The sequence below is a fragment of the Haliotis cracherodii genome, unplaced genomic scaffold (genome assembly GCF_022045235.1).
Source record: "Haliotis cracherodii isolate W230 unplaced genomic scaffold, xgHalCrac1.p SCAF_5, whole genome shotgun sequence".
In the NCBI taxonomy this organism is placed as follows: domain Eukaryota; kingdom Metazoa; phylum Mollusca; class Gastropoda; order Lepetellida; family Haliotidae; genus Haliotis; species Haliotis cracherodii.
Window position 1 is genome coordinate 16,987,938 of NW_027266308.1, and position 15,451 is coordinate 17,003,388.

Genomic DNA, 15,451 nt, shown 5'->3' on the forward strand with positions numbered 1-15,451 from the left:
TGAAACACGTTTTGTCAAGCCCATTTTCGTGCACCTGTTGTAGAGGGTGATCTTGCTGATCGACGATATCCATAGACGTATTACGTGGGATACACTTGTTGTAGTGAAACTTATCAGCATGTACATCGCAGAAATATGAATCATGTTCCATTTATATTCACCGTAACATCGAATGGTGATTCTTAAATATCAACAGAAGTTCAAATACAAGATACCGAGAAACTTGCATGTGGCATGTTGATGTATCGTCAACTGTTTCCGGGTCACGGGAGCATGCAAGGTCAAACGGATTAACTAATATGCGAATTAAATTATATATTTTATTTCATGTTAGTGGTGATTACTGATACTGTGTATCGACTTATGTTTTTGCTGTATGTGATAGGCGAACTATTTCCAAATTTACTGTAATTGTTTTGTTACGAAAGATTATCAGCAGACAGAAATTGAACATAAGGCTTTCATTTTTGCAGGGTCACGGGAGCATGCAAGGTCAAATGGATTAACTAATATGCGAATTATATTATATATTTTATTTCATGTTAGTGGTGATTACTGATACTGTGTAAGCGACTTATGTCTTTGCTGTATGTGATAGGCGAACTATTTCCAAATTTACTGTAATTGTTTTGTTACGAAAGATTATCAGCAGACAGAAATTGAACATAAGGCTTTCATTTTTTGTGTAGTGTTATGAATCCACATCATAATGATTATTAAAAGCCTTGGATGTCAAGAATGGTCAAAAGAATTGTGCAAGATGAAGTTTTTTAATCTTTCAGTAATTACAAATCTATGAAATAGATATGTTATGGCCACTACCACTACATCTTGGAGTATGAACTTGATTTCTTGGGTTTAGAACTAAACATGAAAGCTTGACTAGCCCAGGTAAAGATAAAATGCCCTTGAAATTTTTACTAGCTCGCAGGAATACTGGCAGGCTTGTGGTAAGTTCTTATCCTGGAAGAGATGGGCCCAGTGCCACATAGACCACAGACAGCTCAGGCATAAACGCCTTTGGTTATAACAACTATTTCACATCACATTTTGGACAAGCGGTTTATGTAAAATAGCTCGATTTGGGGAAAAAAACTAGCCCAGCTAGATGTTCACTGGTCTCATAACCCTACAGCTTGGTGCTCCTGCAAATCTGACACACAACAGGGGTAGATTTAACAACAAATTTGTATGTAGCCAGCAGGCTTGTTCCTTCTCCAAACTAACTGGCCTACGAAGTGACCGAACCTGTGGTCACCTAGCCACCTAGCGGGCCTCTGAAAATCTTAAAACTCTTCACTCCTGAAACACCTTTCCCTGCTCCCTGAGATAAAATCTTGGCTTCTATTTGCCTCATTTCGTGGTGATTTATGAGCAAATAAATGTCGCAGCTAGTTGTCATTCTACAGATATAATGGCATAAATCATTCTTTTAGTTAACCATTCACAAGACCTCATCCCCCCTAAATATTTTCTCATCACACTTACATGATTCATAAGTCAATTCAGTGTCCACTTAAAAAAAATTAAACATGCATGAAGAATCAGTGAAATTTTGACTAGCCAGACAGACCATCTACTTTTGTCTTTATGTGTCAGCAAGCCCTTAGTAATTTTAACTGGCCACGGGCCAACAGTTAAATTGACTCCTGCAGTATGAATGGTATATGCAAAATGTTGGAATCTCAAGCAAAAACAAAACTAGCATGCATGAGGCATTTCCAAAAAGTGAACACATATTTGGCGCGGAAGGGTCATAAGCAACAAGAAATGTATTTTAACAAACCTAAGCATGATATGATAAATAGTTTTATCGCTCTTGGTAGTCAATAAACTAATCAATATCCTGATCACCATTTAATTACAAAATTGGCAGCACCTTCAGAATACAGTACCACAACTTCTCGGGAAGACGATCTCTGACGTAAGTCACATGTTTCAAAAACAAGTAACCAGTTTTTGTGATAATCCGCCGGACGTGAACTCATAACCTTCGGATTGTTAGCCTGACAGCTAACCGACTGAGCTACGTCAGCACTGTGAAACTAAGCGCAAATTTACCTAGTCATGCCTACATCGTTATGGAACTGAACGAAAAGGATCGAATAGGTGACGGACACTTATGAAGGTTACGGGTAGGCATGGTGTCTAACGACTTTAGTCTACGTGCATTTACTAGTGATCCTGATGCCATTTGGCACACTCGTCCCATTCCCTAATCTATGAGATACCAAGTGGTGAGGAATGAGCCGATATGGCACGAACAGTTTACCTAGTCATGCCTACATCGTTATGGAACTGAACGAAAAGGGTCGAATAGGTGACAGACACTTATGAAGGTTACGGGTAGGGGTAGGCATGGTGTCTCGTGACTTTAGTCTACGTGCATTTACTAGTGATCCTGATGCCATTTGGTACACTCGTCCCAAATCCATGAGATACCAAGTGGTGAGGAATGAGCCGATAAGGCACGAACAGAAAACAGTTCTTGGCGTCAGACGTCAAACTCACGGTTACGGATGAATGAAATAGCATTAATAATTCGTCGGGTGATTTTTGTGGCAGAAAGGTGTGGTAGGGAACAGTGTAACTTAATGTGGATAATTGTAAGGACCGAGGGAGGCATAAGCATGGCTAGTGATGACACAAGGTTGTGTTCTTTCGTAAACTAGCCCTTGCTATAAAATATAGGCTATATTCAGTAAAAATATATTCAAAACTCTCAACACTGCTGGGCGTATTCCATGACATTGCGTATAGAGATGATAGATCACTGGGAGGAGCTTATGCACACTCGATGACCCCTGACATCACAGAGTATTGTTTTGCTGGTTTGACTGGCAACAAAATACTACAAATTATGTCATTGGGAACTGTCTCGTGTATGAAAAGTTTGTGATACTGTATTCTAAAGGTTGGCCGGAGCTTATGTACAGTTGCTGACCCCTGACGTCACAGCATATTGATTTGCCAGTGTGACTGGCATCAAAATACTACAAATTACATCATAGGGTATTGTCACGTGTTTGAAATGTTTGTGGTACTGTATCACATGAAATAATCATGATAATCATCTGTTGTCTTATCTTAACATCAGCCAGCTGTTATGTTTACTAGATCTTACATGGTTAATCTTAGCATAAATAATGAGTTCCCTCAAAAAGGCTCAAGTAAATTAAAAACATAGCCTAGTGGTCAATAAAAGAATGTCTTTCAATAGTAAGGAAGTAACATGGATTTGCTGGGTAATCAGTTCAAATATCCTTTGTGTCGTGCCACTGTTAGCCAAGATATTTTAATTATTTAGCTGACACTTTGTGATGGTCCAGACGTTGGCACAACGTGGGGATATATATTACTGTAAAACATTACAGAATTGTTTAAGATTTGATAGTTTGTTTTCAAATGACAAAAAAAAAGTGGATGTTGTCAAAATATAATTAATTGTTCATTATTTGAAAAGACAACATATAATAGCAGACAACCATTTTACTTCCTTGGCCATTGACGGGTTTTCGTTTAACGAACAATACATATTGTCATAAAAGAATATAAACAAGAAAGCATTTAGATCATGTGTATATAAACAGCACACATGAAGATAAATAAACTTCATGTAAAACTGTTGTAAGATTTTTCTCATTGTTGATCTAAAACTCAGTAGGCCTACTCACCTCTGGAGGCAGGCTTGCAGGAAGTTCCGTGGCAGCTGTTGGGTCAAACATACCTACAAGGTTATCCATCTTTCTAACTTCAAATGTTTACAAATATGCCTAATTCAATACTGTTGCTAACATTGCAATAGATCTTTGTGTATATAAAATGACCGCTAAAATTCCCGGTCAGCTGTTTGTTGGCACTTTCCGCCATCTTTCGTCAGCCAACACATTTTATTACTATCTCCTAACAACTTACATTACTACATGAAAAAATATCTTTTTAAAAGAGCATGTATGTAACAAGAAATTTTATGTATATCAACAATTGTTATAAAGAAGTATGAAATTTAAAAATAAAATTTATTTACCCATTTCTGAAAAAGCCCAGGGAGGATGTCGGCTTTATATGAAGACTGTTGTTAATAAGTTGTTTAGAAAATGTACTGTTCGGCACGAAAATGGCCCGTATGATAACAACGTTCCGTCTCCGGACAATGTTTCAGCTGTCAGAGCTATATTAAGAATACTGCAATGTCTATTATTAGATAGGTAATGTCCCGCTACTGATGAAATTAACAGTAATACCGGGATAACGCGCCTAAGCCTATGAAACCTTTATAGATCTAATTGTGTAGCTGACTCATAGGCAATATATATATATGCCTTTAGGCGCCCGATATCATGCATCAGAATTTTGAGCGGCCAGTATTTTTTATTTGTGTCATGTATGACATTGTTAACTGCCTTCTCTATAAAGATGAACCTATCATAATTTCGCAAAAGTAAATAAAATAAAATAATTAGCATCTAGAAATCTAGATCTAGACTTCAAGGATACTGTATAGAATTATCGTCGGATCATCGCTTTTCGGACGGCCATGTTAATCGCGAATAGTCTGCGTTATAACCATCTTCCCGAGGCAAGACAGTTAACTGACTAAAAGTCAGGTAATTAACTCTCTTGCCTCGGGAAGAGGTGATAACAAGGGGTGTAGCGTCACTGTCTGTCTAGCTCCTCACAACAATAGCGCCAACATTATTGTTTGTGGTTATTATAATGGCAAGTCACCAGAATTATCTTCTTTGCCCGGCCTCTGTAACATCTGCCATTAAACACTGAAGTTTTACAAGCGTGTTCCTGGTGTGTAGGTATCGCATTGGGTGATAAGTAACGTGACAGCGTGGTGACAGCGTGTAAACGTATTCACCCTTGTGTAGCAACCGATGACACTGGTAAACCTCTCCAAGGCGATATCGCAGGGTCACGCTCTCACTAGGATCGATTAAACGCATCGATGTTATGATTAGCACGCGCTATTAACTTACGTATGGCACAAACACACAGGGCTCCAAAACAGTGGATTCTCACAAAGAATGAGACATAGAGATTACTACACGAGTGTCTGTCAGATACCATTGATTTTACAACGAGTTGTTTCAAAACGTATCTAACGAGCGAAAGCGAGTTAGATACGCTTTGTAACAACGAGTTGTAAGATCAATGGTATCTGACAGGCACGAGTGCAGTAATCTGTTTCTTACACACCCTAAAATCGCACCTTTTTAGCATCGAACCGATGAATTTTGTCTATTCTCATGATTGCAGTAGCGCATTAATACATAACACCTCTGTCATAAGTGACGCCATCCTATGTGCTGCTTACTACTCATAAATAATGTGACCCTACACAAAAAAGGTTTCCGTCATATCTGTGGATTATCAAGGCGATGATGAAAATGCATACTAGACATAAACCAAGAACACGCTGGGTGCCGAGTTGAAAGTTTACACCTCAAAGAAATTACCAAATATGTACAACAATGTTTACTTCCGTATGACATCACTACCGGTGACCGACTTTTATAAAATGGCGTGTTCACTGACAACAGTACGCGGGATTTCCAGAGAAGGTTTTCATTGATTGAGGGATCGTATACACATAAATGTGTCACGTAGGTAATCAGAATCATTCTGACAATCTGCGTACTGTTATTTGTTTACCATGTTTTCCAATGTTTCAAAGAGAATTAGTCAGAAATTCAGACAACTACCGTCATCGTTGTGCGTGATTTAGCGTCAGTCATGGCGTCACACAGGACGGAAACTTTTACGGCTTCTGTTGAATTTACCACATCATTGTATTGTATATATGTGTAATTCCATAATTAGTGCAACGATACTCTTCCCATGAATATTCTCAAACGCGCGGAGCCAATGTATGCAACAATTAGTCGAAAGTACCTCTAAAAATGCTACACAGTGTAAAATCTGAATTTTGCTTTGTTTACATTTCAGCAAGTACAGTTTTCGTTTCCATACCTAATTTATTTCGCATGATTTCATCTAGATAATTTGCATTGGTGACAAAGACCATTTATCCATTGTTTCGAAAATGTATGAGGAATTCAGGGATGCATGTATAGCAGCTGAGTTTGAAATACACCTGATCGAATAGGCGTCTCATAACCGTCATTTTGTAAACAATCCAATATGGCGGAACGTACACTTCGGCGTTCGTATATGCGTATTTTCCAAAACATTCTAAACGATTCTAGGCTTATCAGCGACGTTTCAGAATTGTCATTAGTGATGTGATACCCGTGATCACTAATATGCTAGTTTTCTACTTTAATTATTCGAGTTAATATCCGATATTTAGATTTCTAAACACACAGTAAATATTTATATAACGCCGTGAATTGTGATTTGGCGAGATTTACAATGTACCTAACTTTCAGTCACTTTCAGTAATTTTGAATTGCCTAAAATGACAGTAAATGATTAACAGAAGGGGGAATTCAAAACTGTGAAGATTCTGCGTGATGTATTGTGAATTTTATTCGATTTCGAAGTGAGGGTTGAAGAGAAGGGACATATGTGTCGCTGTGGCATCCAGGGGGTTTACACTCTGAAAAAACGATAATGTTGCCATAAAAACAGACAATGTAACTGATAATAATAACAAACAAACTCGCAGACGAGGACGAGTTTGTTTATTTTTATTATTAATTACACGGTCTTGCTGTTCAATACAGACGTAGGTGAACATTCGACTGAAGCACGAGCTACTTATGAAAGACTTACACTCAGGAAAGTAGTCCGTCATCATCTGACCCCAGGTCATCACCATGGAGTAGCCAATCACGGGCCTGGAATTTGATCTCACACATGTTTGATACCAGTTATCTCAAATGGGTTTCTCACCCACAGGTGTGTAAGAAAATTAATTCCTTTGAGGGATGGAAACAAAATTTGTTGTACACATTATAAACAGATACCGCATTTACACCTTTATCAATGGTGTTAGTTGGCTAAAGAAATCTCATGCAAACCCAAACAGGGGGTTCACTGACGATGGCGAGGGCGTCGCCGAGGCACGGCGTAAAACTGCCGTTCAAAAAGTTAGAACTTTAGAACTAATGTTAGGCAAGATTGCCAACTATTGTCCAGTCATATCAAGGCGTACAATAGTGAGCAACTTCAGTACCGTACATGTGGCAATCAATTCGCCTTCATTATGGGTTTCAGTTAACTGGAGGCCATTTTCTTGACTTTGATGACATTCACTTAGAGGTAGATGAGAGACCAGAGGACTTATACCAGCGTTTAACAGCATTTATTGAGGACATGTTCACTATATGAGACCGAAAGGATAAGGGATCGTTTTTACATCTCCACTATATGTTGCGTCGTGGGACCTGTCTTCTACATCTTGTAATTATTCTGGCTACCACAGACAACTAGACGCCGTTCTTTTGCCGCCATATTTTATTCTCTTCCTTCACCTCTGCCCAAGGGCAGATAATCCCAAACGTCATTTCATTTCAAACCGCCAGAAAATAAAGATAACATGCTTATCCTTATGTGAAATTTACATTCAAATTTACTACAAAAAGTACTCCGTTTTGCTACGCTACAGTACTGACATTGCTACGACTTCTACACAAAGACCTCCCTGGCTTAGTTAAGCAACGGTACGGACCGAGTTACGTTCACGCACTCTTGCCTCAATCAAACCTGATTCTCTCAGGCTTTGGACTCATTGTTAGAGGAAATACACATATCAGAAGATGTGAAGGTTATGCGATCTCAGGCCTCGTGGCGTAGCTAGTATCCAAAGCGATCTTTTCAGAATTCAAAATCTTGTCGGATCTGCACAGCAGCAAAACGGTCCAATGTAAACCACTTTTTGAGTGAATGCAAATTTTTACCGGAGAGTGATCGCAAGTATATGATGAAGGCAAGACAGATCGGACACATTTTTTATGATACACCCTCAAGTGATGAGGAGGATTTGTACTCAAATATTGATGTAAAAGACTTACCAGGTAATAACACATCAGCAAGGCGAGTCCACGTTGAGGAATCTCCTTACATGGATGCCTTCTTCCACCACCGGTGTGTTCGCCTCACTCTCGATTCAGGAGCAACAGGCAACATGATTTCAGCCAATACAGCCAAGGCACTTGGGGTTTCTATCAACGAAAGCACTCAATCTGCCAGACAGGTGGATGGACTGTCGAAACTAAACATTGTTGGTGAAACAAAGTTCACTGTGCACAGAGACAACAGAGAGCTGTATTTTGAGGGTCTTGTAGTAGAAAGCCTTGATGTTGAGATACTTGCTGGTATATCATTTTTGTCACTTAATGACATTACCATACGCCCGGCACTGAAACGTATTATCTTTGCAAATAATATTCACCTGTGTTACACATCAAATGACGACCAGGATATGCACACAGTGAGGAGAGCTGTTGTAGTGAGGGCTCCGGGGAGCACAACCACCTGGTGACTACTTGGAGGTACTTGTACCTGAGGAGTACAGAACAAATGACTTTGTCGCTATCGAACCACGTGAGGACACTCCTCCATCTTGTTCATCACTATCTACATCATGGCCTCCCCCAAGTGTATTGCCATGTTTATCTGGTCGTGTTAGAATCCCTAATATACACATGCACAAAAGTTAAGCGCCACCATATTCATAGTCTCTTGATTTCACGTGTGGGAATCAGAAACATGAAATATGATGATGTATGACTGAATTAGGCTTCCATAGTTTCAAGAACCCAAATTTGTCCAGATACCACAAGGAAAGCGTGCTTTACGTGTTGCTGCAGTTCCCCTACCCTATAAATAGTGAAATTCAAGTTTCAGACACGTGGTTGCATTTTGCTCCTGTGTGAGATTCCCCTTCCAATAAAGGTTGAAAATCAGCCATGGTGAGGAGAAAGTTAACAAACGCTGAAAGATGGCAAGTGATAGGCATGAAAAATGCTGGCATGTCATGCAGGGCCATTGCAAGACAAATGGGTCGTCATCACAGTTTTATCACTTGTTTGATTGTCAAACATGGTCAAACCAATGATGTCAATGACAGGCATAGGTATGGTAGGCCAAGAAAGACCTCTAACAGAGAGGATAGACGTCTTTTCAGGATAGTCAGACGGAATCCATTTGCCACTTCAACAGATTTAAGACTGCAGTGGATTACCAATCAGAGACTCTCGACGATGACCGTAAGGCGTCGCCTCAGAGCGGCTGGTTACAACGCCAGAAGACCAGTAAAACGTCCTAAACTGACTGAGAGGCACACGCGGAATCGTCTGATATGGTTTCGTGCCCGTAGTCGATGGAACTTAGCCAACTGGAGAAGGATCCATTGGTCTGACGAGTGTCGAATGCTGCTACGAACTGTTGATGATCGAATACGTGTTTGGAGGCAACGTAACATTCGACATTAGCATGTGGCGGGGGTCTGTCATGATATGGGGTTGTGTTTCCTTCGGCTGCAAACTCCCGCTGGTGACAATTCGTGGAAACCTGAATGGTCAATAATACCAAGATGCCGTTCTTTGTCCACTGGTAGTCCCTCATTTTGACAACCATCGTCTTCAGACAAGACCTGTTTACATGGACGACAATGCTAGACCACACAGATCTCGGGCAGTTTTGGCTTATTTGCGTCAAGACGCTATTGCCACTCTTCCTGTAGTCCAGATCTTAATCCGATTGAGCATCTCTGGGACATTCTTGGCCGGAAAATCAGACATCGTGATCCCCCAGTTCAAAATCTCGCTTGACTTGAAGCCGCACTTCGTGAAGAATGGATCCGTTTGCCTCAGAGAAGCATTCATACTTGTAATGAGTATGAGGCGTAGGGTTGAAGCTGTGGTCAATGTCCGTGGATCATACACACGTTACTGACGTTTCTGTCTTGCAATAGACTCTGCACTCCCTAGGGTGTCTATGTGACACCTGATATTGTCTGCTGATATCATGACAGTTACATGACTAAAAACGTTTTTCAATGTTTTTTAATCCTTGAATTCCTTGTTTTCGGTAAAATTCCTCTCTGCTCATATTCTTTTGGAACACAAGATAAACTTGCTTTGGGACAACTTTTGCATTACATGAGGTTTACATATACGGCTTATAACAATCGTACATCTCGTTATAATAGTCATCATTAAGTGCCAAAAGTAACAGCTCACAAAAATGATGGGTGGCGCTTAACTTTTGTGCATGTGTATATGTCAAACAATCCTCAGGCCTTAAGAAAACATGAACATTTTTGTTCTGTTCATGCTGTGCTCACTACAGACTCTTCTGACATTACTCAACAACACACACAAAATGTTCAATCACAAAATACGTCATCTTCCTTCTTCTCTGAGAATATGCAGGTCGACCCTCACAATATACTCCCCAAGGACACAAGCTATAAGTTCCATGCTTTACTACAACAATATGACAGCGTGTTCTGTACAGTTGGGACGATTAATCGATCCCGAATACATCGATCTTTTATAATTTCCCATTCTTGAATCGATTCAAAATCCTTACATAGGGATTCGGTAAAACAATTCATGCTTATCAAGTTTAACATGCTTAACATATTTCTATGTTAATGATGTTAGTTTTTTACCGTTTACGTGTTACATTTCAATTTATCATTTTTGATTGATAGATTAAAAAATTATTCACTATTTCCCGCAATGTTATTGAAAATAAATTTGGGACAAACACTTCAGGTCCACATTGAACATGTCAAAGAGCAAAATAAAGACGTTTCTTGCAAATCTTTAAATATAGTATACAAAGTAATAAATCAAATCAACAAAATATATATCTAAAACTTGTCAAACTTACGGCTAAGTTATTATTTCCATCTTTTCGTGCGATCGCGTGTAATGTAAATCAAATGACATCTCGGGTTTTGTCCCATCGAATTCTCGGCTCAGACACAATGTTTAATAGAAAAATATATGCATGAACAATCTTTATCACAGTTCGTAACCTAGCCCGATACATCCACAAAGCTCCATATCCTGCTTAAAACGTTCAGAATAGCACGATTTAACAAAAAAATCGTCAAAATCTGAAATTTGCTGTATATATGTAATTTGATTGGCTGTCTTAGGTCACGTGCTCAAATCTGACCAATCACGAACTTGTAGCAGATTTCGACAAGAAAGCGTAATTAGAAACCAATTTTTATCCAATAAAATAATGTTTTATAACTACGAAAAGAGCGTGTAGATGAAAGAATAAGCTTTCTAGCGATGTGTCATATGACAGTCTTCGATGAACGTGTTATTCATACAAAGCCTCGAAAACAGGGTTATTTCTTCATGTTACTGAGCGGCGCTGTTATCGGGAAGATTGGTGATGATACAGATACTATTTATAATTCTTTTAAAAATGCTTTTCCAATTACGTAAACAATGAAAATAAAAAAGAAATAGGTAAATGGATTTTCGCTTCCTTGTCCCAAAATGTGAACGTTATGAATGTTTCAGCTTACATGTTTGTATTTAATTAATTTGTCAACTTAATTAAATTGACTATTCAAATAATGTGATAAACATAAACAATAGGATCAGACCTTTAAAATTGTGTATAATTTATAGTAGCAAAGATGTTTTACAAGCAGATATTTTCTTTGATAAATGGTGGCTTCATCACATCTCTGGGATCTGGTGTCACAGCAGTAAACCCTTCTGGTTGACTGGTGTTGAAAGAGTTAAGTAGTACATGAAGTCATGTCATAAGTGCTGTTCCGCCTAGTAATACCTGAAGTGTTTTGAGGGTAAAAGAGGACTTAGTAAAAGAGGTTAGTTTTGAATGAGTGTTTTGGGCATTTAGTTGTCCCTTAATATTCACTTGCATTATGCTGAAACTGAACACCAAATAAAACAGAAAACAAAGGGTGTATTTTTTTTTTTACATTCAACGTGATTCTGTAAGACAAAAGATGCACCATTCTTTTACTTTAAATTTATAAATACTCAAATGTTTGAAAAAACTTGTTACAAAACAAGTGAAACGAACAGAAATAATCAAATCATGACTCGATCGACAGCAGTGAAATTTGCATATTGTCTAGACTACTGTCTGGATTTCTTTTCCATACGCCAAATGCCAAAATGCCTCCAAGCAGGAAGGGCCAATCTTGGACTGATGAAGAGACGGAGTGTCTCTTGTCTGTCTGGAATGAGAAAAATGTTGAGGAACAGTTAGGAGACCCGAAGAAGAACAAAAGTGCAATATATGTTATCATAGCCCAGGAAATGAAAATACACGGATTTGAAAAGAATGCTGCACAGTGCAAAATACGAATGCATACTTTGAAGAGGACGTACTGGGATTGTAAAAAGAATCAGAAGATTAGTGGTACAGGTAGAAAAGTTTGCCGAGACTATCATTTGTTGAATGAAATACTTGGACAGAGACCGTCCACATCCCCCGTCAAGGTGGTAGAAAGTATGGGGAGAGCACAAAGTTTGGCAAGTGATGACACTCCAGACAACAGTGAGAGTGATGAAATGGAGGCTGCAGATACCCCTGATGACATGGCTGGTGGTACTACAGGAGGCGGGACTGAGTTTGATGTAAGTGACGAAAATGAAGAAAACAAGGATGCAGGAATGAAGAACGAGACAAATGACGAAGGAAGTAAGGAAGAAGGAAAAAAAGATGAACAGAAGAGCGAACAAAAGAAGAAAATTAAGAAATTAGAGAAAAGAGAACGGAAGACAAAGCTGGAGGTCACACTTGGTTCGATTATGAAATCTTACTCTGAAAACAACAATAAATTTGAAGCATCTTTGATGTCACTTGAAGAAAAAAATGTGGATGCCGAACTTAAGAAAATAGAACTAGAAGGAAGAAATTAGAGATTGAAGAAAGGCAGAAACGCGAAGAAAGAGACCACCAGTTTCGAATGATACAAATGATTCTTGGGCGGGTAAATCCTCCCTCATCTCAAACATCGTCTTCTATGCTTGGTCCATCAACGAGTTGGAATAACCCTACAATCCAGTATGCTGCCTGCTCTACCCCTGACCGGCGACAGTCAACAGACCCTTCTGATGCCTCTAGTGATGAATTGCCTCACTCCTTTTATCAACTTTGAAGAGTTGTTTTTGTGTTCCCGGATTTGAACAAAGAACTTGTTGTTTTTTCATTCGTTAACTTCCTTAGCATAAGAGTGCAGATAAGTTAGGACCTTGTTTGTGTAGGCCCAGTCCGGCCAGAGAAGTCACCCATTGAAAGTTCTTTTACATTTTAAGTTTTGTTCTGAACCTTGCTATGAATGACGAGACTGGCTGATTTTTTAAAGAAATAAAAATAAAGAAATTTTGATCTGAATATGTTTTATTGATATCTTCACAGAAAGGTACATGTTTACTAAACCCAGTTTTGATACATCAGTCAATAAAAACCTGCCGTAATTAATGGATTGCTTTCAGTATGCCTTAAAATGTTCAAATTCAAAATCCTGTAAAGTACACTGAAATGTCATCTCTCATTTGCTTTGCGCATGTCAGATCATCCTCTTGTGCATCATCATCATTTTCTTCATCCTCGGTGTGGTCAACATCTTCTACTTCATGTCCTATGTAGGCCTCACGGTGCATTTCACACAGGTTATGTAAAATCACACAAGTCGTCACCACATTGCTAGCAAACTCAACGCCAACATCCATGCGCTTAAAGAGACGACGCCATCTTCCCTTTAGGCGTTCAAATGTATTTTCAACTGTCATTCTGGCACGACTCAATCTGTAGTTAAAGGTTTTCTGTGAAATTGACAAGTTAGCAATGTGCGTGTACGGCTTCTTAAGCCAGGGTTTGAGAGGATATGCTGCATCTGCAACGATAACGACAGGCATTGACACCTGTTTATGTGGTAATTGCAGTGGTTTGGGGCAGCTCGGAAACAAGTCATTTGTCTCCCCTTTATTGTAGACTATAGAACTACCAAAGACTCTCGCGTCGTGAACCCTACCCGGCCACCCGACATTAATGTCTCTGATGATGTATTGGTGATCTATCATGGAACTGTTCTGGGTGAACAATACCTTCCATATGACGTGCTGGTTTTCTTGGGGAATTAGTCAGCAAAGAGCCAGAGTCACAGGAGACTAATCACAATTTTATTTACAAGAACAATTAACAATTTACAATATACTTAGAAAATAACTGAGGGTGCCACAGAGAGTCGGTACACACTCTGGGCTGTGGGAGAGAGGTCTGCTTGGTAAGAGAGTCAAACCCCTTCTCTGTTAAAACTTGGCTACAGTATGTATTTAACAAAAATTTGAACAATAAAAAGGAAAGTGATTGGTTGATACACGATTGGTTGTGTCCTAAGCTAAATGGATGGCTAGACAGAGGGGAATACTAAACCCTGTTAATCCTGTTGGACTGGCACTAATCTTGTTGACATATTTACCGGATGCTTTGAAAGAGATTATGGTGTCACTATAGATGAGCTTGTGTGGGGGCTAATCCTTAATGCCCTATAGACGAGCTTGTATGGGGGCTAATCCTTAATGCACTATAGACGAGCTTGTATGGGGGCTAATCCTTAATGAGTCTTAATTGAAGTAATGTTATTCTAATATACCCCGTTAGGTGATGACAGATATACTTAAATAAAATAGTTCCAGGTAATCTATAAGACTATGTAGACATATCCTTTGTCTGGGAGATGGGATCTTGACACCTTAGGCTAGCATCTCCCTAACACAGCTCGCACTCATTTCTACTCACTACCCACGCCCACCACTCAAACACACCCTTTGACCCAACTCCTAAAAACAAAAAACACCTAATCCCCCCTTCTCCTAAACACAACGCTCGCTCTTTCCTACTCACCACCCACGCCCACCACTCACATACCTCCACTCCTTCGACTAAATATCTCTTAATCCCCGCTTTCCACTTGTCTCACCTTATCCCAGCCTTCCAGAATCAAACTTAATCTTCAATAAATAATCCATTTCCCAAACCCTCCTACTAAAACCAACAACAAATAACCACCGCAACCTCCTCCGCCTCCTAAACACAACTCACCAAGTAAAAACAACAAACCAACTCACCTCCCCAAAACACTCCACCACCACTCACCACAACACACGCTCTCCAACACAACACCCAAACAATATGACTGACACCCGCAACGCCACACTCGCAGACATTCCAGCTCCTTACTCACCCACGCCTGCGGAAGCGCACAACACTTCTGGGAGGTCACTCGAAAACATCGTCCCGACCGAGTATGGCGAAAACACGACATACACCACCCCAACCAAACCAGCTAACTCGCCACCACAAAACACCAAAAAACGCAAACTCGACACATCCACTCCACCTCCATCGCCAACATCCTCCCCGGCCGCCGCCTTCCTCACCACCTTCGCCCTCTACTTCTTCAGGCTCAGGCACCACTCTCTCACCAGAACTTTCGGCAGAAAAAATAGGACTTTGGTTCAAAAGA

At 39.6% G+C, this 15,451-nt stretch overlaps 2 protein-coding genes across 2 annotated transcripts in view; one reads left to right on the forward strand and one right to left on the reverse strand.

Annotated features, from left to right (window-relative positions):
• LOC139442441 (GTP-binding protein 2-like) overlaps positions 1 to 3,873 on the reverse strand; it is a 115,037-nt gene extending 111,164 nt beyond the window's left edge. Inside the window, exon 1 of the mRNA XM_071223251.1 lies at positions 3,675 to 3,873. Coding sequence (XP_071079352.1) covers positions 3,675 to 3,743 — 69 coding nt within the window. The 5' untranslated portion in view covers positions 3,744 to 3,873. The remainder of the gene's footprint in view (positions 1 to 3,674) is intronic.
• An 8,219-nt stretch (positions 3,874 to 12,092) lies between these two features.
• LOC139443566 (eukaryotic translation initiation factor 3 subunit J-like) lies at positions 12,093 to 12,842 on the forward strand. Its single transcript, XM_071224541.1, has one exon. It carries the CDS (start codon positions 12,093 to 12,095, stop codon positions 12,840 to 12,842), a length of 750 nt encoding a protein of 249 aa, XP_071080642.1.
• The last annotated feature ends 2,609 nt before the right edge of the window (positions 12,843 to 15,451 follow it).